The following is a 27,779-nucleotide window of genomic DNA, read 5'->3' as shown; positions in this document are numbered from 1 at the left end:
CGACCGGCCAAGTGTGACCGGATCTGGGGTTCCGGGGTTGTGGGGAGGGTACCTCCTGGGGTTGATGATACGGTCCCCTGGGGGGCACCGTTTTACTCCATGTATACCTGGGGACCTCTGTGGGATTACGGTTTTGGCTGTTCCTCCTGGAACTGGCAATGAAGGCCTTCTGAGGGGGGGTTGGGCTCTGCAGGGCATTCTGGGGGGGTTGTTTGTTATTTTTCTTTTATGCATTTACGTTTGTACTGTGTTTGTGGGACTGTGTTGGGTTTTTGCATTTTGGAGTTTTTCTTTTCCTCCCGGGGTTTGATGGGACGGTCCCCTGGGGAGGTTTTGGGTGGGTGTTGTGTTTTTTTTGTGTGAGTGGACTTGTTCTGGGGAATGTTTTGGGGCTTTTGTTGATTCCAGCCGGCCTTCCAGCTGCGGTGCCTGTCTTGCTGTCTGCTTCCTGACGTGGACCCCGGAGGGAGGTGCTGTTCTTGGGCCTGGTCTGTTCGGTCGCCGGGAGGCTTCCCGTTGATGGGGGGGTACTGTTGTGTGTTGGGGGGCGTGGCTGGATGTTTTGGTGTTCTTTTCTTTTCTTTGCTCTCCAGGTGGCATGAGGGCTGATTTGTCTGTGAAGAAGGTGCTGGCTGAAGAGTCTTCACCCTCATCAACATCATGGAAAGCACCTGTGATTGGTGCTCACGTGCAACCTGGACGACTTGCAGCTGAAGCAGATAATTGGATGGCGTTCTGCATTTAAGTCATGTGTGACTTGAGCAGAACTGCCGGGAACTCGACCTTGTGACATTCGTTTGTGAGATGCTGAGGACCGCGCCTGGGTTTTGACACATCGAGCCCGTGAAGCAGGGAGGGGTGAGGACACATGCTGTCAGCACACACTAAAGGTAATTAAGTGTTTAAGTAATTGTTGATAGTAACTTGGTGTTTTGTTACACAGTATACTGGAATTGTGAAGAGAATTGTGCAGTTTGCTTCTCACTGCTGTGGCGTGAAGGATAAGTGATCCTCCACTTGTTGTGAGAAGCTGCTCATTTGCATAAAGTAAAAAAAGGACACTGACCTGAGTGTGTTGCTGATAGCGTGTGTTTATTGGAAGATACAGTTGTATCTGTTGACTTACCTCACCTTCTCTTTGCTTCACAGAGAATCAGTTTGTCGTGTCCACCTGGGGGGTGTTTGGCGGTGGTAGGAAGTCCAGGAGCGCCGGCTTTAATCCTTGTGGGCGCTGGAGAGCGAGCCACGAATCACTCCACCAGAGGGACGTTGTTTTTATGTTTTTACACTTTTAAGCACAGGTGAATAATAAATAGTTTCTGTTTGGAACCGTTTTCTGGTTATTTTTAGCGCTGGGTCCTGTCTGACGCAGGTCCGCTCCTCAACCTGCGTCGACACATAACACAAAGTCTCTGTAAGCAATCAGCTGATACTCTTTGCACGTTTTCACCAGCATGTGTGCTCCTTTGAGATCCTAACTAAACTCCTACTCAGTTCTCAGACTGCCTTTAGCATCAGCATATTAACACTGAAATGTCTTTTAGCTTCTGTCACACAGTTTTTTTGTTGTCAGGGTTTTCCTGTCTTTGCTGTCATGAACTGTGTGAAGATTTTGTTGGCTCTGGTTCCTGCTGTGCTCAAGTTCTACTCTGAAACGTCTGTGGTGATGATGCGCATGAAGGTAACTTCATCTCTGGAGTATGTAAAACATATTTTGAATTTTGTTAAAGCATATTTGTAGCACTGAGTTCAAGGGAAATTAAAAGTACTACATAATCTGCATCAGAGTCTTTTGACCTTTCAAAGGATGTCATGATGGAAGTCGACAGCATCTAAACTGGCACTTCCTGGTCAACTTTTGCAGTAGCATAAATGTTTCTGCTAAAGATGTGAAACTGCCTCAGTGTTGTGTACACTTAATATAATGTGACAGGCTTTGAGTTACTAAAATTTAGTGGAGCAAACTTGAAGCTTTATGAAAGATTCTATAAGTTTATAAAACAAAATGACTTTAATGGCACTGTACCCATGAGCCTATAAACTGTAACTTAATACATTTAACAAACTAAATTGGTATCTGGAGTATCTTTTCCAAAAGTCAGGTTTTGCCATTAGCTTGCCCTCAGAGTGCAAGCTAATGTTAACAATTTTGACTTGAACTCAAACTGCAGTGAATTAAACTGTGCTACCTCTAAATATGCCACCACAGTGACAGATTGCAGGAACTAAATGTGGCAAATGTTGCCAACAGAACTGAGTTAAGTAAAGTGGTTGCCATCATGGCAATCTGTCCAGCTTGAGCTGGACAACCAAGTTGGTTTACCAAATCCTGGCAGATCAACTCAAAATGGTACTTTAACTGAGTAGGAAGCTTATAAGATGTTCAAGACCATTCAAGAGTTTCATGACAAAGATAATGTCCACATATTCAATCTCTGAAACATCTGACTGTTGCAAAGTTCTCATTCAACTAAAGGTGTAATCTTGAATTCTGAACTCATTCCTACAGAGTATAATGCAGATGAAAAACCCAGAGCCATATATGTGGGCAACGAGTCACTAGCAATAATCATGGACAATGCCACCCTGTCCTGGGAGGCACATGACAATGATACTCAGCCCCAATGTGGAAGCTGTGCAAACCAACCAACCCTAAGCAGAATCTCCTTCAGCCTGCCAAAGGTGAGCAATGTTACTCGGATTTTGCTGCCACTGAGACTCAACCCTAACAATCTCATATTAGAAACCTCCAGTCCATTATGGTATTGGTGCTGTTAGATCTTAGTATTGCATTTGATACCGCGGATCATCAGATTTTACTTGATAGGTTGGAGAATCATTTTGTGACTACTGGAAGTCCCCCTGCATGGTTGATGTCATACCTGTCCAGTCGTTCTCACTGTGTTTTGCAGTGAGAAGCTTGATGTCTATTAACTTCCTACTTTTAAACTCTGATAAGACTGAAATGATGGTTGTTGGTCCAGCGAGACATCGGCATCTATTTGACCAGCTGGCACGTAGCTTAGGTTCATGTGTTATATATCATATGGACAAAGTGAGGAACCTTGGGGTAATTTTTGATCCTACATTGTCATTTGACCTCCACATTAGACAAGGACTGCTTTCTTCCATCTGCAAAATATCTTAAAGATTCATCCCATCCTGTCTGTAGCTGATGCTGAGACCCTGGTACATGCATTTATCTCTTCCAAACTGGACTGCTGCAATGTTCTATTTTCTGGTTTACCGCAGTCCAGCATTAGGGCTCTTCAATTAGTTCAAAATGCAGACTTCTGACACAAAGCAGAAGGTTTGATCATATTACACCCATTTTTGCATCCCTTCGCTGGCTTCCTGTCTCTTTGAGATCAGATTTTAAGGTGCTGTTACTGGCCTATAAAATTGTTCACGGGCTGGCACCTCCCTACCTGGCTGACATGGTTAAGCCATATGTACCGGCTTGGCCCTTGCGTTCGCAGGGTGCAGGACTGCTATGCCTTCCTAGGGTGAATAAAAAGTCTGCGGGTCACAGAGCTGTTTCCTATCGTGCCCAGGCTCTGTGGAATGATCTCCCTGCATGGATATGGCAGTATCTCTGTGGGGATTTTTAAGTCCAGATTGAAGACTTATTGTTTTATCATTAGTATTTTATGTGATTGCGTGTTTTGTTTTATCACAAAATCACACAACACACAAAAAACCAGAGCAATCTGAATCAAAAGATTAAAAAAAAACACAAGGTAAAAATTGGGAAGAAAAACCTCCAGTGCCGCTGTGTTGAACCACGCAGCAGCCCTGAAGAAAAAAAACCCATCGCACAGATAACAATGACAATCACACAAAAACAGATGACAGCCGAGACTTGAATGTGTCCAGTGTTCAGAGAGACAGCCCGGAAGGCCGCCCTTGGCGTCATCAACAGCCTTATCTGTCCATCCTGGGGGGAGGGGGGCTCCCAGTCCTGAATCAGTCCACCAGAGTCTCAAGGTCCCACAGTCAACATCTCAGGAATGGGAGCACACAGAGAGGCGGGGAAGATAAGGAAGTGAGGCATCAAAAGTGTTCTTCGGAGGAGGATTTTATGCCAGCGGCCTTGAAGAGCAGCTGGTGTTTGGGAACCAAATAGATATCCAGATTAGCAGACGCCTGAAAGATTCCACAGTCTGAAACAGAGTGGCTTCCAATACATCTGAATAGAGAAGAGGAGATGTGGTCATTACTGATGATCAAAGTGGTTTTCCAGTGCAGACATTCTCCCCGAGATGGATTCCAACGTGTGGTTAACACCCGCCACCCGACTGAGCTGACACTGCCCTTCCAGTCGAATCAATCATGTGGGGCAGCCTGGACGGGCCAATTAGTGCCGCTTCCACCGTCTTAATTTTCCGGTAAACCAGTGCTATGGCCGCTCCACACAGCAGAAACCCGGTCACCACAGCTCCAAATAAGTAGACATCTTGAACGTCCTCCACAGACAACGTGTACAGGCACATGACTTGCCACCTCTTCCAACTATCCATCACGTACCCCGCCACATGTGTCCCAGCAGGACAGGTCAGGTCCTCCGCTCCTGAGTGTCTTGTAGAAAAATAGTGTCAATTGCGCTCAGAGACTACTTGATCAGATCCATTTTGCCGTTTTCCAGAAGAGCAGAGCTGGCAGCCTCACAGACAACATGCTACAGAAGCAGGAAAGATAAGGAGGGAGGAGGGATGAAAAATACGACCGTCTCGAGCTCTTGTGACTAATATTTATCTTACCAAGGGAAAATTCAAGCAATTCTAAGAATTCTTAGAATAATGTCACTAAGAGCTACATTTAGCCTTCAGACACTTTGTGGATTCATGTCCAGGCATTTTGGCTCATTACACTCCTGTTAAATGTCTTTATAGCTGCACCTGCAGCAGGGATCAGTTTCAGTCAATGGAACAATCGACTATGCTGCCCAGGAGGCCTGGATATTCTATGGAACAATCAAAGAAAACATTCTCATGGGGGAACCCCTGAATGAGGCCAGGTAATGCTCTCATACAATCACATGACTGGCTCATTACAAACTGTTGATACTGTTCTGACTGCTCCCCTATAGGTACATCAGAGTTATCCATGCCTGTTGCCTAAAAACTGACCTGGACACGTTGCCCATGCAAGATGAGACCATGGTCAGAAAATTTCCTCACTTCACATCGCTATAATCCTGAGACTCCAACACTTTAACCCTGCTTTTACAGTTGGAGGAGCAGGGTGCAAACCTGTCTGGAGGCCAGAAGCAGAGGGTTAGCCTGGCCAGAGCACTGTACTCCAACAGGGACATATTTCTCTTGGATGACCCACTGTCTGCTGTTGATGCCCGTGTGGGGAAACAAATCTTTGAGCAAGTCATCAAGAAGGAGCTGAAGGACAAAACAGTCATCCTGGTCACTCACCAGCTGCAGGTGGGGTCATGCAGAGTTTCTAACTTCGATGAAAATTTCCTGAAGATGACAGATTAGATTAGATACACGAAGAGGGTGTGTGTGTGTGTGGTAGGGGGTGGTGGCCAAGTGGTTAATGCGCTTGGTTTCAGTTCAGAAGGCTCCGGGTTCAAATCCCACCCCTGCCACATTTCTCCATGTAATGTGGAGTTGTGTCAGGAAGGGCAGCCGGCGTAAAACTTGTGCCAATTCAACATGCAGATCCACCTTGGATTTGCTGTGGTGACCCTGAGTGCAAACAAGGGAGCAGGACTTACTGACATATATATATATATATATATATATATATATATATATATATATATATATATATATATATATATATATATATATATATATATATATGTCATTCACTCAAGCATGAGGTGCTGCTAGTTGTGAATGGACTCTCTTCTTATGTGGTGACTGCACCTAGTATTTTTGAAGCACTAATCTGTTTACAGCAGCGTTAAACTTTTTCTGACCATTTAACCAGTGCTCAGGCCACCTAACTCACCAAAGGTCCTAAAAAAATTCTGTTTTACCACTAAATGGTATTTCCACAGTCTGAGAAACACGGAAGTTCATTTGTTTTGCAATATACTCTGACCACTTGGGGATGCTTGCAGAGTGCTGAGGCTGGTTTACAGAGCTGTGTCAAACTAGTGCATCAGCTATATTATAATAGCCAAGTGGCCTCTTTATGTGTGTGTATGGCTTCAATCATGTAAAAACTGGGGAGAGCTGACATTTGTGGTTTGGTATGCTTTTGTGTTTTGGGTCAAAGATGAATGCTGTGAAAACATAAAGTTGATAGGACAAATATTTTTGGACATTGTGTTGCAATGCACAATAGGAGTTTGGGTTGTGAGGTTTTAAATTTTGTGGTATGTTAGTTTTACAGTGTTGGTGTTCTTGATTTATTGTGTTTTTGTAGTTAAGTCAGTTTAGTCACTTTAGATATGTAAGTCTTATGTTGTGTTTACCATGAGTGAATTAAGTGTAGCATAAGTGAAAAGTGTAGTGCTTTTAATGTCTTCCACCACAGTCTGCTTGTCAAATTAAAAGTACCTGCTTACAGCAGGTTGCAGAAAAATAAAAAGCTGTGAGTACAATTTTGATCATGCACAAATTGTGGAGAGCTGACAATTGGTATGTTTATGTATTTTGGGTCAAGGATGAATGGATTAATATTTACATTCTGGACTCTCACACCATTCCAGCAGGGGGCAGAAAATATGTATATTAAAAGCGTGAGTGGGTGTGTGTGTGTGTGCTTTTATTTAGTAAGTACATAATATAATTTCAAATACATGGATGACACAAGAAAGTAAAAATTTATTTCAGTTATGGTCCATTTAAAAAATAAAATGACAAAATAAGTTAAAATAATAATTATGATGATATTGTGTATGTACATGATAACAAGAACCCCAAAAATTTAGAAATACATTAAGATAGTAAATTACCATTTTAAAAAATTGCATAATTAACAGGAACTAAAAAGGTGGAGTTCTTGAGGTGTAAGGTTCTAAAAACATTCTGGACTTGCCATTCCAACTCATTATAGAAACTTTGCACAATTCAGCATCCTTGAAAAATGTCAGCTACCAATTTCATAAACACTACCCAATCTAGAGCTCATGTATCCCCATGGGCAACACACTAGTAAGTCTTTATCCTGTGGAACTGCTTACAACTGGACAGCCTTTCAAATTAAAGTTTTGGGGTTTTTTTGCACACAGATTCCTTCAGTACTCACTGCCAATATGAGCAACATTTGCATTGTTTATAAAATAGTTTCCTGAAGGGGAAATACCAAACAGGAAGCCTTGAACTACTCAACAGTATGGAAGCAACCCATCGTCTGATAGTGATGTCCATAGATCACATAGGGTTGGTGACTTGATAACATGGGGTTAGGGATGCTGGGACACACGCCGACAGCCAATCAGCATAGACATGCACAGTGAAGTCTGCCGGCTGCTCATTTGCATAAAATCAACTTTGTACGAAACACTCAAACAGCTTATTTCTGTATAACATAACTCTCCTTCGCTTGCATACCTACTGTAACTTTTCCTAAAACTGTCTGTCTCAGTACATGGAGTTCTGTGACGAGGTTCTGGTCCTGAAGGATGGAATGGTGCTGCAGGCAGGGAGTCATGGAGACCTGATGACTGCTGGAGGATATTACTTTGAACTGGTCACCAAGCACCAGAATAAACAGTACAAAGTAAGAACCTCCATAAAGGAAAATCTTACTTCAAGGAACTGAACAGATTTATGAATGTAAAAAATGCAGCTACAGTGAGAAAAATAAGTATTTGAACACCCTGCAGTTTTGCAAGTTGTCCCACTTAGAAATCATGGAGTGGTCTGAAATTTTCATCTTAGGTGCATGTCCACTGTGAGAGACATACTCCAAAAAAATCCGGAAATCACATTGTATGATTTTTTTAATAATTTATTTGTATGTTACTTGTTATGTGTCGGACGCAGGACGGAGAACCGACCAGCGTTTGAAGGACCCAGTATGAAATAAGCAGAGCACGGTACAAAGGATAACTGAATTTAATAACATAACAGTGATGTGCTAATTACAAACAAATGAGTGCGCGGTCTGCAAGGTGGAGATACGGTGCGCTCCTAGCAGCACAAACGGTCCGGAGCCAGAAACAGTTCGGACCCAAGGACCCCACCGACACCCCCCAGGTGGCCGTGACAAACCGAGTCTCTGAAAGAAGAAACCATCATGTGAGTCCACACTCCACACACAGAGAGACCACTCAAAGGTGTACATAAACAGCAAACACTTCCTGGCTTAATCACTAATCAGCTTCCCACCCTGCAGGCATGGAACACCCAGTTCACATTCTTCACTGCAGTGGAACACACCTGTTCCACCTTAAGAGCATTAACGGTAATGTGACTCAGTCACCAACAGAGGGAGCCAAAGTGCTGAAAATAAAAACCCCTTTGGTAACAGAGAAAACAACTCATGCTGCTTTTCCTGTGCACAACTATGTGTAACGCAACCAAAATGTGCTTCAACTAAATTACGCCGGAGCTGACACAACAGACGCAGTAGCTATCTTTACCCGGGGAAACGGGGCTACAACTGTAACAACAGGAAGCACAGCGACCCATGCCACAGAACTCCGCCGTGCGCGTTCACCCATTACAGACCCACTCATGCAGCTCCCGTTTTACCTCTTATCCGGTCGGAGTGTGACGCGAAGCCGTCGCTAGTCACACTCCACCACGACCCACGGATAAGGCAACAACACAGGAAAACGGCTGCAAGAGAGCTCAAATCAGTATTCAATAATGGGTTCTCCGACGCGCACCATCCGGGCGGAGAGCACCCACAACTGATCCGGATAACTTCTGAACGTCTGCTGCCGCCTTCCTGGCGCGGTACTGCCTCTGCTACCGCTGGGTCCATGATGTTTGGCCAGAGACTACTGTTATGTGTCGGACGCAGGATGGAGAACCGACCAGCGTTTGAAGGATCCAGTATGAAATAAGCAGAGCACGGTACAAAGGATAACTGAATTTAATAACATAACAGTGATGTGCTAATTACAAACAAATGAGTGCGCGGTCTGCGAGGTGGAGATACGGTGCGCTCCTAGCAGCACAAACGGTCCGGAGCCAGAAACAGTTCGGACCCAAGGACCCCGCCGACACCCCCCAGGTGGCCGCGACAAACTGAGTCTGTGAAAGAAGAAACCATCATGTGAGTCCACACTCCACACACAGAGAGACCACTCAAAGGTGTACATAAACAGCAAACACTTCCTGGCTTAATCACTAATCAGCTTCCCACCCTGCAGGCATGGAACACCCAGTTCACATTCTTCACTGCAGTGGAAGCTGATTAAACGACTAACATAACAGCTCAATATAATAAGGTGTGAGGGACACCACATTTACTGACTGTACTAATGTTAGTCACAAAACCTACTGTACCTCAGGAAGTGTGCTGACGAGTGTGAGACCTCACCCACTCCTCTTTCACAGACCATGGCGTCAAACCTGGTACGGTCTCTGCATCCATGATGATGAGATGGCTCTTGAGACGACGATCTCACCCGTCTGGTCACAAGGTCGAGTCTCTGGCAAATACACACTGTGTACTCCAGCCTTAAATGCAACCATGCCCCAATCCATAGAGATGCACCACAGCTGTGAGTCCTGACGAGCTGCACATGACCAGCCTCAGGTGATCAGGGTGAGGTCCTAATAACTCAGCCACACAGCCACTCAGTCCTGAACGCAAGCCACCTGGAAGGAAAAACAAAAGACAGAACAGAAGACAGAAACAAAAGGCAGCCAGGCACCCCCAGCCAAACAACATTACTGCTGCAAATAAGCATTTGAACACCGACCAACCAGCAAGAATTCTGGCTCACACAGACCTGTTAATTTTTCTTTAAGAAGCCCTCTTATTCTGCACTCTTTACCTGTATTAATTGCACCTGTTTGAACTTGTTACCTGTATAAAAGACACCTGTTCACACACTCAATTAATCACACTCCAACCTGTCCACCATAGCCAAGAACAAAGAGTTGTCTAAGGACACCAGGGACAAAACTGTAGACCTGCACAAGGCTGGGATGGACTACAGGACAACAGGCAAGCAGCTTGGTAGAAGACAACAACTGTTATGATTATTTATTAGAAAGTGGAAGAAACAAAAGATGATTGTCAATCTCCCTCGGTCTGGGATTCCATGCAAGATCTCACTTTGTGGGGTAAGGATGATTCTGAGAAAGCTCAGAACTACACAGGAGGACCTGGTCAATGACCTAAGAGAGCTGGGACCACAGTCACAAAGATTACATTATTAACACATGATGCTGTCATGGTTTAAAATCCTGCAGGGCAGCAAGGTCCCCCTGCTGTGGTCAGATGAGACCAGAATAGCGCTTGTTATAATCAACTCCACTTACCATGTTTAGAGTATGACAGCAACCCAAAGAAAACCATCCCAACAGTGAAGCATGGGGGTGGAAACATCATAATCTGGGGGTGCTCTTTTGCAAACGGGACAGGATGACTGCACCGTATTAAAGGGAGGATGGATGGGGTATGTATTGCGAGATTTTGGCAAACAACCTCCTTCCCTCAATAAGAGCATTGAAGATGGGTCATGGCTGGGTCTTCCAGCATGAAAATGATCCCAAACAGCCAGGGCAACTAAGGAGGGGCTCTGTAAGAAGCATTTCAAGGTCCTGGAGTGGCCTGGCCAGTCTCCAGACCTGAACTCAATAAAAAATCTTTGGAGGGAGCTGAAACTCCAAACCTGAAAGATTTGGAGAAGTTCTGTATGGATGAGTGGACCAAAATCCCTGCTGCAGTGTGTGCAAACCTACAGGAAACGTTTGACCACTGTAATTGCAAACAAAGGCTACTGTACCAAATATTAACATTGATTTTCACAGGTGTTCAAATACTTATTTGCAGCAGTAACATACAAATAAATTATTAAAAAAATCATACATTCTGATTTCCGGATTTTTTTTTTTTTTTGTTAGATTATGTCTCTCACAGTGGGCATGCACCTAAGATGAAAATTTCAGACCCCTCCATGATTTCTAAGTGTGAGAACTTGCAAAATCGCAAGGTGTTCAAATACTTATTTTCCTCACTGTATTTGATCTCACAAGAATGGACAAAATGTCTCACCAAGTCTGAACAGAGCTGTTTGTTTCAGCCCCAGAATGTGAAGCAGGGGGCGGAGCTTAACCGGCACCAGGATGGAGCAGGACCAAATCCACGTATCCACATTATTGCTGAAACAGGACTATCTAGGATTTAAAACTAAAACCTGTTGGACTCTTTCACACTGGCTGAAAGGTTGTGGCTTTTGTTTCACAGATGAAATGTCTGATGATGAAGTCAGTTCAACATGTGGCAGCAGTTGTAAGTCTGTGTGTGTGTGTGGGGGGGGGGGGGGGGGGGTAGTACTGCATTCTGTTGGTCATATGGACACTGCTGGACACATTAGTAACATCTGTTCTCCTCTGAAGCTGACAGTTCTGAGGTGGAGAGAACCAGGGAGGGTCTGATCAGCTGGACCACAATCAGCCAGTACGTCCAGGCAGCAGGAGGTCTGAGACACACAAACAAAACTGTTGCACCTGTTCACTGTGAACACACTTCATTCAAACAACTTTATTAATCCCACTAGGTGTCATTTCATTTGAGTAGTCCGTGAAAAAAACACAATAACATAACAACAATAAAACTAATAAAAACAGATAAAAACAAACTTAAGGAGTTAAAATGGAAAGCAAGAATAAATAAATTAATAAAAACATGGCAAACCTATTGAGCATTTAAAAGTCGAATCGCCGAAGGGATAAACAACTTTAAAAAACGGTTGGTTGTACACACTGGGGACACATAACGGCGTCCTGAAGGAAGCAGAGAAAACTCTCCTAAAAGAACATGACCTGACAATTACAAGATGCTTCCACCCTTCTGGAGGATCTGTTGATTACAGTAAGAGTGTAAGTCTCTTTGTTTCACTCCGATAATCTTTGAACAGATTTTAACAATATTGTTCCTGTCTTTCACTGAGAAACACTGAAGTTAACAAATATGCATTTTTAAATGACCAACCACTTGGATGTGGAGCTGCAATAAGTAATGAGCCTTTATTAAGAATCCCAGTTTTTAAGTTTCAGCCTTCACAGCACTAAGATGCTTCCAGCAGAAAAAATCAGTCAGGCAGCCACAAACTACAAATGTTATCAGATTTTATTACTTAGTGTTATAATGTAATGGAGAGCAAATAGAAAACAAACTGAACATGTAAATTAAGTTAACTTGTCTATCAGATTCAGTTTCTTTCAATAATGAGAACTCTGAATATTTCTACTAAAATTAATAGCTTTCTAGTTTGAACTGCTGATTTAATCCTGGTTGTGTTCAGATGGTCTTTGTGTGGCCTTAAAATTTTGATATATTCTTCCCCATTATATCCTACACGCAGTGGTGGGCACAGCTCCAATAATCCGATAACCAATAATTATCGAAGATAATGTTTTCATTATCAGATTATCTTTTTAGATAACTTTAAAAACCATTATCGGACTAATTATCTTGTGATAAATTTTTGTCCGGTAATTTTTAGACAGATAAGGTGGTAAATAAAGCTGAACAGCTACAAACATTTATAAAATTTAAAACCAGTTGAGCACCTACCTGTTAAATGTTTTGTAGCTGATGTGTAGTTCTACCCTCTGCAAAACAGAGAAGAGCTGCTTCTAGAAGAAACCGCTCTATCCTCTGCAGGCAAAGAAGAACTAGCCCCCCCCCCCCCCCCCAAAAAAAACTAATTTCTTTTAATCCCATACTAATACAAGGGCAATATCACCCAAGTCATCCAGAGGCATACATTTTTAACTTATGGTTAAAATTTTAGCCAAGCTAATTTAAGTTATTTAAATTAATGTCATGTCTGAAGTTTTAGAAAGTGAATATATCAGATATATGTTTTAGTTTTAAAGTAATGCACTATTTTTTAAGGTTTACGTGTGGATATATGCTGTGCCCAGCAGTGCATTATGGCTAGGATAGCGTAATCTCAGTACGTTCACGACATAAGAAATGCATTTGAAACACTGATCAGGCTCTACAGACAACAGCATTAAACTCTAGTGCCTAAAACTCTCGTAAATATATTCTCTGGGTTTATAGATGTTGTTATTGTGTCAGCATTTATTAAATTCCACGCATCGTAAATGTAGCAGACATGGATTATCTGGAATATTGTTTTGGCAAGCTTTGGGTTGATCTATTTTCAATCACTGTACTCAGCTACAGCTCAAAATGTACCACAGAACCGCGCGGTGTAAAAATTCAGAGTGCACGATTTATGTTGTCACACACATTGTACGTTCAAAAACCACACGTCGGACTCGTGTTTCCAGAAGCAAAACGCAAACAGAAGCTTTTATCAAACTTAATTTACAAAAACTCTCGATGGGAGTACGGAACCTGGGAGAGGTCAGTTAAAGTGATATTTTTTTCTGGCCAATTTGTGCGCACGTTTTCCTTTAATTGAGCTCACAAATTAATAAAACATGCTCTCAAATTAATAAAATGTGCACACGTTTTCCTGGCCGTGATAATTCGTGCGCACGTTTTCCTTTAATTGAGCCCTCGAATTAATAAAACGTGCGCATGTTTTCCTTTTGTTCAAAATGAACTTCATAATATGACCTAAATTGTCATCCTCACAACGGGAAGACGCTTCGCCCTCAGCTTTCTTTTTAATGTGCTTAAACTCCAGATGATGTCATGCTGGGCAGCTGGCATTCTCTATGTCCTTGTGCGCCCAAACCATGATGATACACTCTGACCAGATCCATTTCTAATGGGGAAGTGTATTACACTGTCTCCTGGTTTGCTGGCTAGTAGCCAACATTTATGTGTCAAGACAATATTGAGTGCACATTTTAGAAATTGTGGCCACGTTTAAGGAGATCGTGCCCTTGTTTTACTCAAACGATGCTTAAAACGTGTGCGCAATATCATAAAATGTGCGCACAATATAATAAAGCGTGCGCACAATATAATAAAACGTGCGCACAACATCATAAAACGTGCACACAATATAATAAAATGTACGCACAATATAATAAAATGAGCGCACATTGTCTCCACATCCAAAACATTTTGCGATGACACTTCCAGGGCTCCGTAAAAATGCCTGTTTTTACAAATAAAAAAATGGAATATTTTACAAAAGCACATTTATCTGTAAACACCAACACACGACACACATCACATTAACGTGTTGGTTTACATAATAATGACTCAACCAATCAGTGTTTAGCGGAGGCACATTTTACGCAGAATCCTTTGTCATCTCTCTGTGTTTGTTACAAAACTTCAGAATTAGTGCATTATTCAACATTAAAAGATATGTTATATTTTAACTTTGTACAAATGACAGAATTTACATTAATGGAGTTATTCTATCAGTATTATTTTATTTATACTACAAACCATAACTCAGCATTGCTTTATTTTCCAAGACCTCCGCCTGACAGGAGCGTTGTGATTGGGTAGAGAGATGAGCTTTGTGGCTCCTCTCAGCTTGCTTCTGTGCTGGAAGCCATGTAGTAAACATGAGCTTCTAGCAGGGGGCAAGATGTTCAAAGACACAAGTGCAAGCTCATTGTTTAGGTCTGTTGTCACTTTTGATGCTACCAGAAGCGACCGTGGTGTTAAAACTCAAATTCAGCTTGTTAGTAGTTGCAAATGTACCAGAGACAATACTGGAATTTATCAGTTATCTGTAACTTACAATACATTTTTGGGTGGTTTATTGTTTTATCTTTATCAAAGATAACTTTTTCACTTATCTGATTATCTGTTATCGAAGTTCATTTTTTGGTTATCTGTGCCCACCACTGCCTACACGTCTGCACACACCTAAAGAATCTCACTGTGTATCCAAATGATCCTTCCTGCACCAATCTCGGGATTATTCCTAATCACATCCTTCGCTGGTTCCTCCCCAGAAATCAGAATCTTCTACTTTTAACTTCATATTTTGATGATCAACTGTCTGCCTCTAGTTAGTCTGTAAATCTTGTATGTACTGTGTAACTAGTCTTAAATACATACCTGGTCCAAGCATCAATCCAATTTCAATTTATTTTCATTTATGTAGCACCAAATCACAACAAAGTTGCCTCATGGCGCTTTACACAAGTAAGGTCTAAGCTTACTAACCCCCAGAGCAAGCACACAGGCGACAGTGCTAAGAAAAACTCCCTCTGAGGAAGAAACCTCAAGCAGACCAGACTCAAAGGGGTGACCCTCTGCTTGGTCCATGCTACTGACACAAATTACAAAACTGTTCACAATACAATATCCAGCAAATGTTGCTGGTGCACAGGACATCAGGTTTTCCAAAGCAGACACCACACACGTCTCGATGGAGCTGCACCTCAAACAGAGAGAAGAAAAACAGAATCAGGTATCAGAAAGACAACAAATGCAGTATAATTTGTCAGCATTAAGTAAACAAGAAAAACAAAAGAAATACTAAGGTGATCGCCGGCCACGAGCCCTAAGCTTCACTAAACGACCCAGAATTTAGATAAAGTTAAAGTAGACCTGCATTGAAATAAATGTGGTCAGATTTCAGAAAGAAATAGCTGATATGTATTTATAAGACCCTTGTGAATGCAGTAAAGTAAATCCGTAAGCCCAAATTTGTAATTCAGTGGAGAAATCTTCGTTTAAAAATGACAAATTTGCAGCTAAAATTTAGCCCTCTGTGAAAACAGTTTGTACAGCCGTATCATTTCCATGACGTCAGAGACAAGACGACGCGCTCCCGCCTTCAGTCCGATCCCGCATTGAAATTGATTTTATCTGTTAGTAATGTTACTTATACACGTCCTGGTTTCAACATCCAAAAGTAAGCTGCAATGAATGTGAGATACAGATCTGTGTGCTCAGATCAGCAACGACATCGACAGGGGGCGCCGTTCTTCCTTTCCCGCTCTCTGCCTCCGCTGCGCTTACTAAGTCTGTGGGCTCGTTAACGAGCTCGTTAACAAGCTCATTAACCGCTGACGCCACTCACACTGCCTGTGTCTGCTTTGCAGCCGGTGTTGTTCCAGATTCAGCGCACAACACCGGCATCACCTCTCTGTCTACTGAATGGAGTTGCAGCACACTTGGCACAAGTCCTGAGATTACGCTCGCTGTTTTAATGCAAAGCAGCCGGTACACCTGTTGCTGCAAGGACAGACTTCTTGCGGCAAAATCCACAGCACCGCACGTCTCGGCAATCAGAGCCCCAGAGCTCCATGGATGCTGAGAGAGGTTTATATATTTTTAATGACTGGGATTCTTTGCGGGTCTCGCCTCCATATCCCGTGATGGTACCGGAGGTGAAAGACAGTAGATTTTCATTGCGACACCACTCAAACGGGCGTATGAAAAAGTCCCCCAAAATAATTTTCAAGCACAAATAAAAGAAATGTGTACTCACCAAACGTGCCGCAAGACAATATGAAGTTTTTAAAAAGTAGATCCTTCCGTATAAGACAAGAAAAAGGTGCAGATGCAAACTGACATAAATCCACAAATTACAACTGGCGCAATGCATGCTGGGAGAGGGTCTTGTCCGTGACGTCTCTGCAGCGTCCATGATGAGAGGGACAATTTGCAGAGGGCTAAATGTTAGCTGTAAATTTGTCATTTTCAAATGAAGATTTCTCCGTTGAATGACAGATCTGGGCTTCTAGATTTACTTTACTACATTCATCTTATGTGTAAATGTAAGTCATTTTTTGTTCAAAAAATCTGACTGCATTTTTTTCAATGCAGGTCTCCTTTAAGGTCGCAGCCCACTCTGTTTCCTAATAAAATGAACTGAAGAGTAAACGCATAGTAACATGCTATGCCAGTATGAAGCGTAAAATCTCAATAGTGCAGCAGATAACAGAATCTTTACAGAGAAATCATGCAAATGATGATAGAAGTGCCAAATGCAGCACAAATACACCTTAGAAATAACTCTTTTGAAAAAAAAAAATGGTCATTTGAATTTTCAGTAGGGAGCCAGGTAGGGGTCAGTCGAAGAATAACACAGGGTTCAAAATTAAAAGATGCTCCAGTCATATTGAAACATATACCATATTATTTGTCTGATCACAAATATCCCAAAAAGGTATATGTTGGACTCTCTGTGACTGAATGTTATAGAGTTATGGGGTAAAAACAGCAAGAATGGTGACAAAGGTAAATTTCATTTTGTACAGGGGTCAAAAGTTAAAGTTGCTCTAATTTTGGTAAAAATGTGATGCAAATTATTGGTTAAGTTAATATGGTTTTATTATCATGTTACGGGTTAAGATATGTCATGTCGTGACACGGACCCACAACAGGGGGCGTAAATGAACGGACAATGGATAAGCCACAAGTAACAATTTAATGTTGTGAATCACACAACGACGTACAGACAATAACAATATAGTGACTGTCAATCATACACCAGGTGACGTGTGGGCAGGCTCGACGATAGAAGATGCCTGGCGAGAGAAGAGCCAGATCCACACAGCTTCCACTGCCAACGGAGCTGAAGAACACCGGAGCCGCCAAGCCCTGCGCCCCAGGTGGCCGCTGTCTTCAGCAGTCAGACCCGGTACTGCTGGCAGAGAACAGAGACAGTCCTGATGAGTGTGAGGTCGCACACTCAGTAATCCCACAGTCTGTATTCAGTTAGGAGGGAGAACCTCCACCTCCAATCACACACTCGTGCAGCTCCTGTCTAACCACTTATTTGGTTGGGGTGTGAAGCGAAGCCGTCGCTGATCACACCAAACGCCAATCCCACAGATAAGGACACACCATAGGAAAATGGCTGCAAAGAAGTTCAGATTATTACTCAATGTTTTGAGTCAGCAGAGAAAATTACCTGATTGGTAGTTGATTTCTCGGCGGGGAGGTGGAGTTGCAGTCCAGCCTTTAAGGTGGTGGTGATGATGTGGATGAGTGACAGCTGATGCTGATGACGAGTAACAGCTGTCACTCCCGGTTGCTATGACGCCCTCTCCTGCTTGAAGCCCGCACTTCAAGCAGGGCGCCATCTGGTGGTGGTGGGCCAGCAGTACCTCCTCTTCAGCGGCCCACACAACATGTCACATGTCATAGAATCCAATGGTTGTCGACATTTTTTGACCTTTACTTGGCAGACCAAACATTCAACACAGTCAAAACTATTCCATTTATTAATCCCATATCACATGTGCATAAGTATTCAATGACTATATCATGCCCAAAACACTTGATGGGTGTCCTTCCCCCAAAAGGAAATCAAGATAAAAGCTGTTTCCTGCCTATTAATACTGCAGACACTCTCCTGTCTCCTCACACTGTAAGACATGTGCTTATAATCTAAAAGTAACTGTACATACAGAACCTAATTTCTTTTGACACTTGGCTCCTGTGATTGTCCTGTTGCTTGTTTTGACTGTCACCTTCTCCAGGATTCTTTACAGTCTTCTTGATCATCAGCTCCTTTCTGATGGTGGCAACCACAGCAGTGACTTCCTGGTGGATCAGCAATTGGCTGCAGCAAGGACATGGGGCAAGAAGTGCACTGTGACCATTTTTAACTTGAAACTAAAAACTATTTTGTAACTCTGAGCCACAGAATAACACATAACACGACTGAGGATGACTCGTGCAAGGAGAAGAAATTGCATGCCATTTGTAAAAAATTGGAACCTGCCTCGTACACCTGTCGCCACAACCATTTGCATACACCAGAAGAAATTTATCAGAAGTTACAGCTAACTGCAAACTTTAAGAATTATCTCCGGTACACTCTCAGCTACTAACAAACCGATTTTGAATTCTAACACCGCCAACGCTTCTGATAGAATCAAAGGCGAACACAAACCCAAACACAGCCAATGAGTCAGCGCTTCTGTCTTTGTGTGCCCTGCTCACTGCCGTAAGGAAGCATAATTTACCTTGACAGCATACAGTGGTCTAGCTGTGAGGCAGACATCTTGAAAAGGAAAGCAGATTTGACTTATGGTTTCCATTTATAAATCAAATTAATCCAGACAGAATAACTACATTAATGTCAACCCTGTCATTTGTACAAAATGAAAATACAACACATATATTAAAATTTTTAAATAATATACTAATTCTGAAGTTTTGAACATAGCACACAGCCCAAAGGGATTATGGGTAAACTGAGCCTCTGCTCACATTGGTTGATTCAGTCATTCTATGTAAAAACCAACACATTAATGTAATGTGTGTGTTGTTTTTTTACAAATAAATGTAAACTGCGTCTTTCGTGTTATGTGTGAAGAGGCCCTAATACTTAACACTTAAAGTGGCAGTACAACAGAGACCACTGTAGATATTAATTACTTGACTATACTACAAGAAGTTATTGCCCCATAAAACATAACCAGTCTAACAAACTATGTTCAAGACCATGGTAGTCTATGAAATTTCAGTTGCAAAAACACAATCACTTAAAATCAAATAAAGTGGTTGCTTGCAGTAACAACGTATCTGTGAAGGCTCTCAGTTGTCCAGGTGGTTTCCATAGTAGAGAAGTGAAGCGAAACGTCCTCTCATCAAGCAACCCAGTCCAGTCAAAGATTCAGCTTCTCTACTATTCTATTTGCAGTAACAAGTTCATCATTGCAGTAACAAGTTCACATTGAAACTGGTCTGTTGGACAGTAACTGTCCAATTTCTGACACATGATTACAGCATCTATAAATTATGTTAATAGCCTTCCAGTCTGACGTCAGGTCCTGGTTATGAACTTTGACCATACATGTATTAACTGTAGGCATAACACTCAGACCAACTGATACACTCAACTTTTTACATGATAGTTTTGCAGGATCTGACAATATCTCATTCAGAAAGCTAAGACTGTTATGAAGATCCTAATATGAAAAACATGGACATTATATGAAAAGAATTTCTTGGTAGCATCGAGATGGTCTAAGGGTTAACTGAAATAATTTAACTTCCACAAACATTGGCATCTTGGTTTACAATCTTTTGAAGGCTTTCAACAGCAAATTAAACTTTGGCGAGGGACAAAACTACAGGAAGCAGAAGGCAATTACATCACGCCAAGTAATAACTTGCTATGCAGAATAAAATGACATCTGGCACAAACTGTTTTAGTCTGTTGCCCAATTTCTAACTCGTAATCTGAATTCAGATTGATGGTAGGGGACGTATATGGGCTGCCAGGCACAGCCTGGCACTATTTTAATCAAGGAGGCTCTTTAAAACTAAACTCAACAGGTCTGGCTAAAATGTATCGCTCAATGGCAATACAACATGTGAAGACTACTGACTACTTAGAAGCTGGAGGAGAGAGCCTGATATCCCAGGGATCCCCATTCTAGAATTTAAAATGGGGAAACTACCACTATAGTGGTACACTTGCAAAGGCTTCTGTAGATGTACAATAAAACACTTCCTGAGACAAAATTTTTAAAACTCTTGCTGTAACCTCATCTTGTGTACTGAAATAAATTATCCTGATTGAATAGAATGCACCCTGATGGACTTGTTTGGTTTATTTGAACTGTTCTTTGATTTCCAGGCTATCAATCTGACCTGTCCAGAGAACGTGACATGTCCAGTGAATGTGACTTATCCAACTGATGGGAATGTGACTCTGAACCCTAACCTGCACTACTACCAGTGGGTCTGCGGTGTGCTGCTGGCTGTCATGATGGCACTAACCATCATCAAATCAATCTGCTTCGTCAAGATGGCAATGCGTGCTGCAACCACACTCCATAACAACCTGCTGAGTAAGGTAGGAAGGCTGAAGTCAACCTACATGATTAAAGTTGAGTGCAGAAACCCTGACTGGAGTCCCTTTTCCCAGGTCATGGAGAGCCCAATGAGTTACTTTGACACTACACCAACTGGGCAAATCATCAACTGTTTCTCCAGAGACCAGGTTGAAATGGACACCCTCCTACTTCACTTCATGAACATATTCATCATGTATTGTCTGATTATCCTGAGTTCAGTCATCATGGCCCTTGTTCTTGCCTACCAAAACCCTTGGATATGGGTTACTGTAGGAACTATAATCCTTTTTCTGTTATACTTCAGGAAACTGGAATGTTAGTAAACTACATCAAACTCTTCCAAAAATTGCTGAGCTGGTTTGCATACCAGCAAGTAAGGTCTATCTTTATGGGCTGTCTCAATTCAGAGGCTGCACCTTTCTGAAGGTGCATTTATCAGCCACATACAGTGAGGAAAATAAGTACTTGAACACTCTGCGATTTTGCAAGTTCTCACACTTAGAAATCATGGAGGGGTCTGAAATTTTCATCTTAGGTGCATCTCCACTCCACTGAGAGAGACATAATCTAAAAAAAAAAAAAAAAAAAAAAAAAAAAAAAATCCGGAAATCACAATGTATGATTTTTTTAATAATTTATTTGTATGTTACTGCTGCAAATACGTATTTCAACACCTGTGAATCAATGTTAATATCTGGTACAGTAGCCTTTGTTTGCAATTACAAAGGTCAAACGTTTCCTGTAGTTTTCACCAGGTTTTCACACACTGCAGCAGGGATTTTGGTCCACTCCTCCATACAGATCTTCTCCAAATCTTTCAGGTTTGGAGTTTCAGCTCCCTCCAAAGATTTTCTATTGAGTTCAGGTCTGGAGACTGGCCAGGCCACTCCAGGACCTTGAAATGCTTCTTACGGAGCCCCTCCTTAGTTGCCCTGGCTGTGTGTTTGGGGTCATTGTCATGCTGGAAGACCCAGCCATGACCCATCTTCAATGCTCTTACTGAGGGAAGGAGGTTGTTTGCCAAAATCTTGCAATACATGACCCCATCCACCCTCCCTTCAATACGGTGCAGTCGTCCTGTCCCCTTTGCAGATGAACACCCCCAGAGTATGATGTTTCCACCCCCATACTTCACTGTTGGGATGGTTTTCTTGGAGTTTTTCTCATCCTCTAAACATGGTAAGTGGAGCTGATTCCAAAAAGCTCTATTCTGGTCTCATCTAACCACATGACCTTCTCCCATGCCTCCTCTGGTTCATCCAGATGGTCACTGGTGAACTTCAAACGGGCCTGGGCATGTGCTGGCTTGAGCAGGGGGGCCTTGCTGCCCTGCAGGATTTTAAACCATGACAGCATCATGTGTTACTAATGTAATCTTTGTGACTGTGGTCCCAGCTCTCTTCAGGCCATTGACCAGGTCCTCCTGTGTAGTTCTGAGCTTTCCCAGAATCATTCTTAGCCCACAAAGTGAGATCTTGCATGGAATCCCAGACCGAGAGAGATTGACAGCCATCTTGTGTTTCTTCCACTTTCTAATAAATAATCATAACAGCTGTTGTCTTCTACCAAGCTGCTTGCCTGGTGTCCTGTAGTCCATCCCAGCCTTGTGCAGGTCTACAGTTTTGTCCCTGGTGTCCTTAGACAGCTCTTTGGTCTTGGCTATGGTGGACAGGTTGGAATGTGATTGATTGAGTGTGTGAACAGGTGTCTTATACAGGTAACAAGTTCAAACAGGTGCAATTAATACAGGTAAAGAGTGCAGAATAAGAGGGCTTCTTAAAGAAAAATTAACAGGTCTGTGTGAGCCAGAAATCTTGCTGGTTGGTAGGGGGTCAAATACTTATTTGCAGCAGTAACATATAAATAAATTATTTAAAAAAATCATACATTATGATTTCCAGATTTTTTTTTTTTAGATTATGTCTCTCACAGTGGACATGCACCTAAGATGAAAATTTCAGACCCCTCCATGATTTCTAAGTGGGAGAACTTGCAAAATCGGAGGGTGTTCAAATACTTATTTTCCTCACTGTAGCTCAGTAACATGACAGCCAACTTGGAATGGCTGAAAATGCGTTGCATAATTCCAAGACAAAAGTACAATTTCAGGCTCTGTGCACAGTCCTATGTACTAAAATGTTACACCTCTATACTAGCTTATTACATGCAGCTGTCAAAGTTGCCAAGCAAAAGGAGGTAAGTGCAAGACAAGTTAATGATGATAGCAAAATGCTCCATAGGCTAGATGGTCTCAGTGCAGAACATTTGGTTCAGCTTCCTTTCTCAAAAGGATGGATCATCACAGGTTGAAAATTTCTCTTTTCTTCCTTCCTCAGCAAAGTCCTGGGTGTGATCTGTCAGCTCAAGAAAAAGGAAGGGGACAGTCGGTCATTTTGCATCACATGCACATGTGCACATCTGTTACACAGGGTCTCAGTACAATTCATGATAACAAGAAGGATCACTACATCGATCTGTGCGTCTCTCCTTCCTCAACATTTGCGTTCTGCTGATGTACCCCAATTCCAATGAAGTTGGGATGTTGTGTAAAATGTAAATAAAAACAGAATACAATGATTTGCAAATGCTCTTCAACCTATATTCAATTGAATACATCACAAAGAAAAGATATTCAATGTTCAAACGGATAAACTTTATTGTTTTTGTGCAAATATTTGCTCATTTTGAAATGGATGCCTGCAACACATTTCAAAAAAGTTGGGACAGTGGTGTGTTTGCCACTGTGTTACATCACAGTTCCTTCTAACAACACTCAATAAGCATTTGGGAACTGAGGACACTAATTGTTGAAGCTTTGTAGGTGGAATTCTTTCCCATTCTTGCTTGATGTATGACTTCAGTTGTTCAATAGTCCGGGGTCTCCATTGTCATATTTTGCACTTCATAATGCGTCACACATTTTCAATGGACGACAGGTCTGGACTGCAGGCAGGCCAGTCTAGTACCCGCACTATTTTGCTACGAAGCCACACTGTTGTAACACCACGTTCACACCGCACGTGACGCAATGCCACAAATTTGTTTCCTTCGCCTGGCGATGGACGCGCCACCATCACCCGGTGTCTCGCTCTACTTGGGCGGAAACCTTTGCTGTGAAAATTCGCCTGCGTCATCAAATAGGAGGAGCTTCTATTCCGCTCGCCGTCGAGTCAACATGGTGGACCTTGATTGCACGGAGCGAGTTACTGTGCTGTATTTTTTGTGGAAAGCCGACAAACGTCATTCGCGGCGCCGTCGCTGGGTTCACATATCCTCATGAGACGTTTCATCATTTTCTGCAGGAGCTGCATCCGGATGACGGCCGCTTTCAGTGGTACTTCTCCCTCTCCAGGACTCAGTTTGAGGACCTCCTGTACTGTTCGGGCGCGCACATGTAAACAAAGAAAAAGAAACTGGCTGCCCCTGCAATTCCTCACTCTCTCTCCCCTCAAACTCTCATCACTGTGTTATAAACCAGTCGCCATTTGTTTTATCATACATCTGTGTAGTTAATAAAATGATCTTCACGGAGGATTTGTTCTCGCGTGCACATAAAAAAAAACTACCTGCTGCTGCGGTGATGCTCGCTCTCCCCTCCTGCTCACAGGCTGGCTGCCAGACACAGGACATGTCCACATCAAGTATGAACTCCAGACATCTGTTGTGTGGGCCGCTGAAGAGGAGGTACTGCTGGCCCACCACCACCAGAGGGCGCCCTGCCTGGAGTGTGGGCTCCAGGCACCAGAGGGCGCTGCCGCCTCACGAGAGCAGCCAGGGTGACAGCTGTCACCCATCACTGGACACAGCTGTTCCACTCAGCACGGAGGTATATCAGCAGGACGGCGTCTCCACCTCAGTGCCGAGATATCGCCTTGAGATAGAGGTAAACTACTCTGCAGCATATTCTGTATATTTGATAATACGTGTTAAACCTTTCAGGACAGCTGACTACCGAAAGCCAATTGCTTGGATAAGTACTCACCTTCCTGTTTTAACGTGATGAGAGGTGGAGGCGGCTTCTTCCCTCTCCGTGTTACTGGGTGCAGCCGCATCCACACCTGTGTGTTTGTTGCTCTCTCTTGCCAGCAGTACCGGATCTGACGAGCGGAGGCAGTGGCCACCTGGGACTTCGGGACTTGGCGGTTCCGGTATTTCCAGGGTTCGGTGGCAGAGGAGATCTGGGTGGTTCCGGTTCGACTCGGACGGACGTCTCCTACCTTCGAGCCTGCCCACACGACACCAGCAGAATTCAGCTTAATCCCACATTGTTGATTGTTGTATTGGTTGTGCTCGTTTCACAACAGTAAAACTTGTTATTTACCTTCTCCATTGTCCGTTCATTTGCGCCCCCTGTTGTGGGTCCGTGTTCCTACACTTTCACAACAACATCTTCATGTCACTACATATCCAGTCCCTAATTGGTCATTGCGGCACAACAAGCCGAAAAAGTTCAGATTTTTCAACTTGGGGAGGAGGGCGACACGATATTGTGCCACAAACGTGGCACAATCACGCCACAATTGCTCAAAATCGCTTCATTCACGCCGCTTCATTCGCGTCCATCGCGTCGCGTTTAGTGGCTTGAACTTTTGTGGTGCCACAACGCATCCTTCCATAGGGATTACATGGAGACCTGTCGCCGCTGTCTCTTAACATGGGCAGAATGTGGCTTGGCATTGTCTTGCTGAAATAAGCAGGGACGTCCCTGAGAAAGACATTGCTTGGATGGCAGCATGTTTTGCTCCAAAACCTGGATGTACCTTTCAAAATTGTTGGTGCCATCACAGATGTGTAAGTTGCCCATGCCATGGGCACAAACACACCCCCATACCATCACAGATGCTGGCTTTTGAACTTTGCGCTGGTAACAATCTGGATGGTCATTTTCCACTTTTGTCTGGAGGACACAACGTCCATGATTTCCAAAAACAATTTGAAACGTGGACTCATCAGACCACAGCACACGTTTCCACTTTACGTATGTCCATTTCAAATTAACTCAGGCCCAGAGAAGGTGATGGCATTTCTGGATGTTGTTGATGTATGCCTTTCGTTTTGCATGGTAGAGTTTTAACTTGCACTTGTAGATGTAGCGACCAACTGTGTTCACTGACAGTGGTTTTCTGAAGTGTTCCTGAGCCCAAGCGGTAAGATCCTTTACACAATAATGTCGGTTTTTAATGCAGTTCCGCCTGAGGGATCGAAGGTCATGGGCATTCAATGTTGGTTTTTGGCCTTGCCACTTACATGTAGAAAGTTATCCAAATTTTCTGAATCTTCTGATTATATTATGGACTGTAGATGATGGAATCCCTAAATTGAATATTGCGATACATTGTTCTTAAACTGTTGAACTATTTTTTCACACAGTTGTTCATAAAGTGGTGATCCTCGCCCCATCTTTGCTTATGAACGGCTGAGCCTTTTGGGGATGCTCCTTTTATTCCCAATCATGACACTCACCTGTTTCCAATTAGGTGTTCATTGAGCATTTATCAGCTTTCCCAGTCTTTTGTTGCCCCGTCCCAGCGTTTTTGAAATGTTCATTTCAAAATGAGCAAATATTTGCACAAAAACAACAAAGTTTATCAGTTTGAACATTAAATATCTTGCCTTTGTGGTGTATTCAATTGAATATAGGCTGAAGAGGATTTGCAAATCATTGTATTGTGTTTTTATTTACATTTGATACAACATCCCAACTTCATTGGTATTGGGGTTTTACTATGGTAAACAAGTCAGTCTGGATCTTGGTTCATTGTAGGTTCAAGAAGCTGAGTGATACAAACATCAACCACCAGTTGTTGCTTGACTACGGCTCACGGTGGTGCCGCATTGCGTTGGACTTCAGTGCAGGAGTTTTGGCAGTGGGGATCACAACAGCTGTGTTGCTGTTTCCTTACAATAGCAGTGTTGCCATGAAAACCCTTGCCTTGGTCTATGCTGGACAGGTACCTGCCATGGGACATTAACGTTTATCAAACTAACTGAACCATCACTCAACGCACTGTTTAATGTGAATCACTTCATAAACAGGACTAACTGTGTGTGTGTGCATGTGTACTACAAAAAATAAATAAATAAATAAATCTACAATCCTGATACCAGAAAGAATTACTTTACAGCAGTACTTTAGATATGGCACAATCACTGATATGTAGTTTGTTTGTTTTTTTACAATCAAGGTAAATGGCTCATAAGATGAAAAATCTGAATCTTGTTCACACTGCTCCCAGCTCAAAATGTTGTCTGTCTTGTGTAGCTGCCTGGGATGTTTCAGTACTGGATCTTCCTCCTGGTGGAGATAATAGCCCGGTTCAATTCAGTGGAGCGTGTCCTGGAGATCACTGCGGTCAGTCCAAATGATAAAATGCTCTGTTCATTCCCCCAATTGCTGTGAGAATTGTCACTCACTGATTTATTTCAGGGTTGTAGGGCAGAACCTGGACCACAGATGTTGGGAAAGTGTAGGTACACGGACCCACAACAGGGGGCGCAAATGAACGGACAATGGATGAGGTCAAATAACAACACTTTACTGTTGTGAATGGGCACAACAAATACAATCAGATTACAACAATAGACAAAAGCCAAATCACAAAAGGTGTCGTGTGGGCAGGCTCGAAGATAGGAGACGTCTGTCCAAAGCAGAACCGGAACCACACGATTTCCTCCGCCACCAGACCCCGGGAATACTGGAGCCGCCAAGTCCCGAACTCCCAGGTGGCCACTGCCTTCGCGTGTCGGACCTGGTACTGCTGGCGAGGAACAAAAGAACAATTAAATGTGGGTGCGTCTGCACCCAGGAATCCGTACGGCAGGAAAACTACCTCCACCACTCGTTGGAAAAGGAGTCAGCTAAACAACTCACAAAAGTCACAAAAGATCACTGTTAACCAGTCAGCTGAGCACGTTACCTTCCAGGTAGAACGATATCTCGGCAAAGAGGTGGAGGCGTCGTCC

At 42.9% G+C, this 27,779-nt stretch overlaps 1 protein-coding gene across 1 annotated transcript in view; it reads left to right on the top strand.

Annotated features, from left to right (window-relative positions):
• Window positions 1-27,779, top strand: part of LOC117503528 (ATP-binding cassette sub-family C member 11-like) — a 45,450-nt gene that overhangs the window by 15,599 nt on the left and 2,072 nt on the right. The window contains exons 4-17 of the mRNA XM_034162794.1: window positions 1,574-1,681; window positions 4,893-5,017; window positions 5,090-5,162; window positions 5,232-5,435; window positions 7,555-7,689; window positions 11,177-11,240; window positions 11,341-11,385; window positions 11,493-11,573; window positions 18,486-18,586; window positions 20,597-20,815; window positions 20,888-21,085; window positions 24,119-24,210; window positions 26,581-26,767; window positions 27,079-27,168. Coding sequence (XP_034018685.1) covers window positions 1,574-1,681; window positions 4,893-5,017; window positions 5,090-5,162; window positions 5,232-5,435; window positions 7,555-7,689; window positions 11,177-11,240; window positions 11,341-11,385; window positions 11,493-11,573; window positions 18,486-18,586; window positions 20,597-20,815; window positions 20,888-21,085; window positions 24,119-24,210; window positions 26,581-26,767; window positions 27,079-27,168 — 1,722 coding nt within the window. The remainder of the gene's footprint in view (window positions 1-1,573; window positions 1,682-4,892; window positions 5,018-5,089; window positions 5,163-5,231; window positions 5,436-7,554; window positions 7,690-11,176; window positions 11,241-11,340; window positions 11,386-11,492; window positions 11,574-18,485; window positions 18,587-20,596; window positions 20,816-20,887; window positions 21,086-24,118; window positions 24,211-26,580; window positions 26,768-27,078; window positions 27,169-27,779) is intronic.

This window comes from Thalassophryne amazonica, chromosome 2, assembly GCF_902500255.1.
Source record: "Thalassophryne amazonica chromosome 2, fThaAma1.1, whole genome shotgun sequence".
NCBI classification, from domain to species: Eukaryota; Metazoa; Chordata; class Actinopteri; order Batrachoidiformes; family Batrachoididae; genus Thalassophryne; species Thalassophryne amazonica.
The sequence above is the reverse complement of the archived record's forward strand: the minus strand, read 5'-3'. Positions and strand labels throughout refer to the sequence as shown.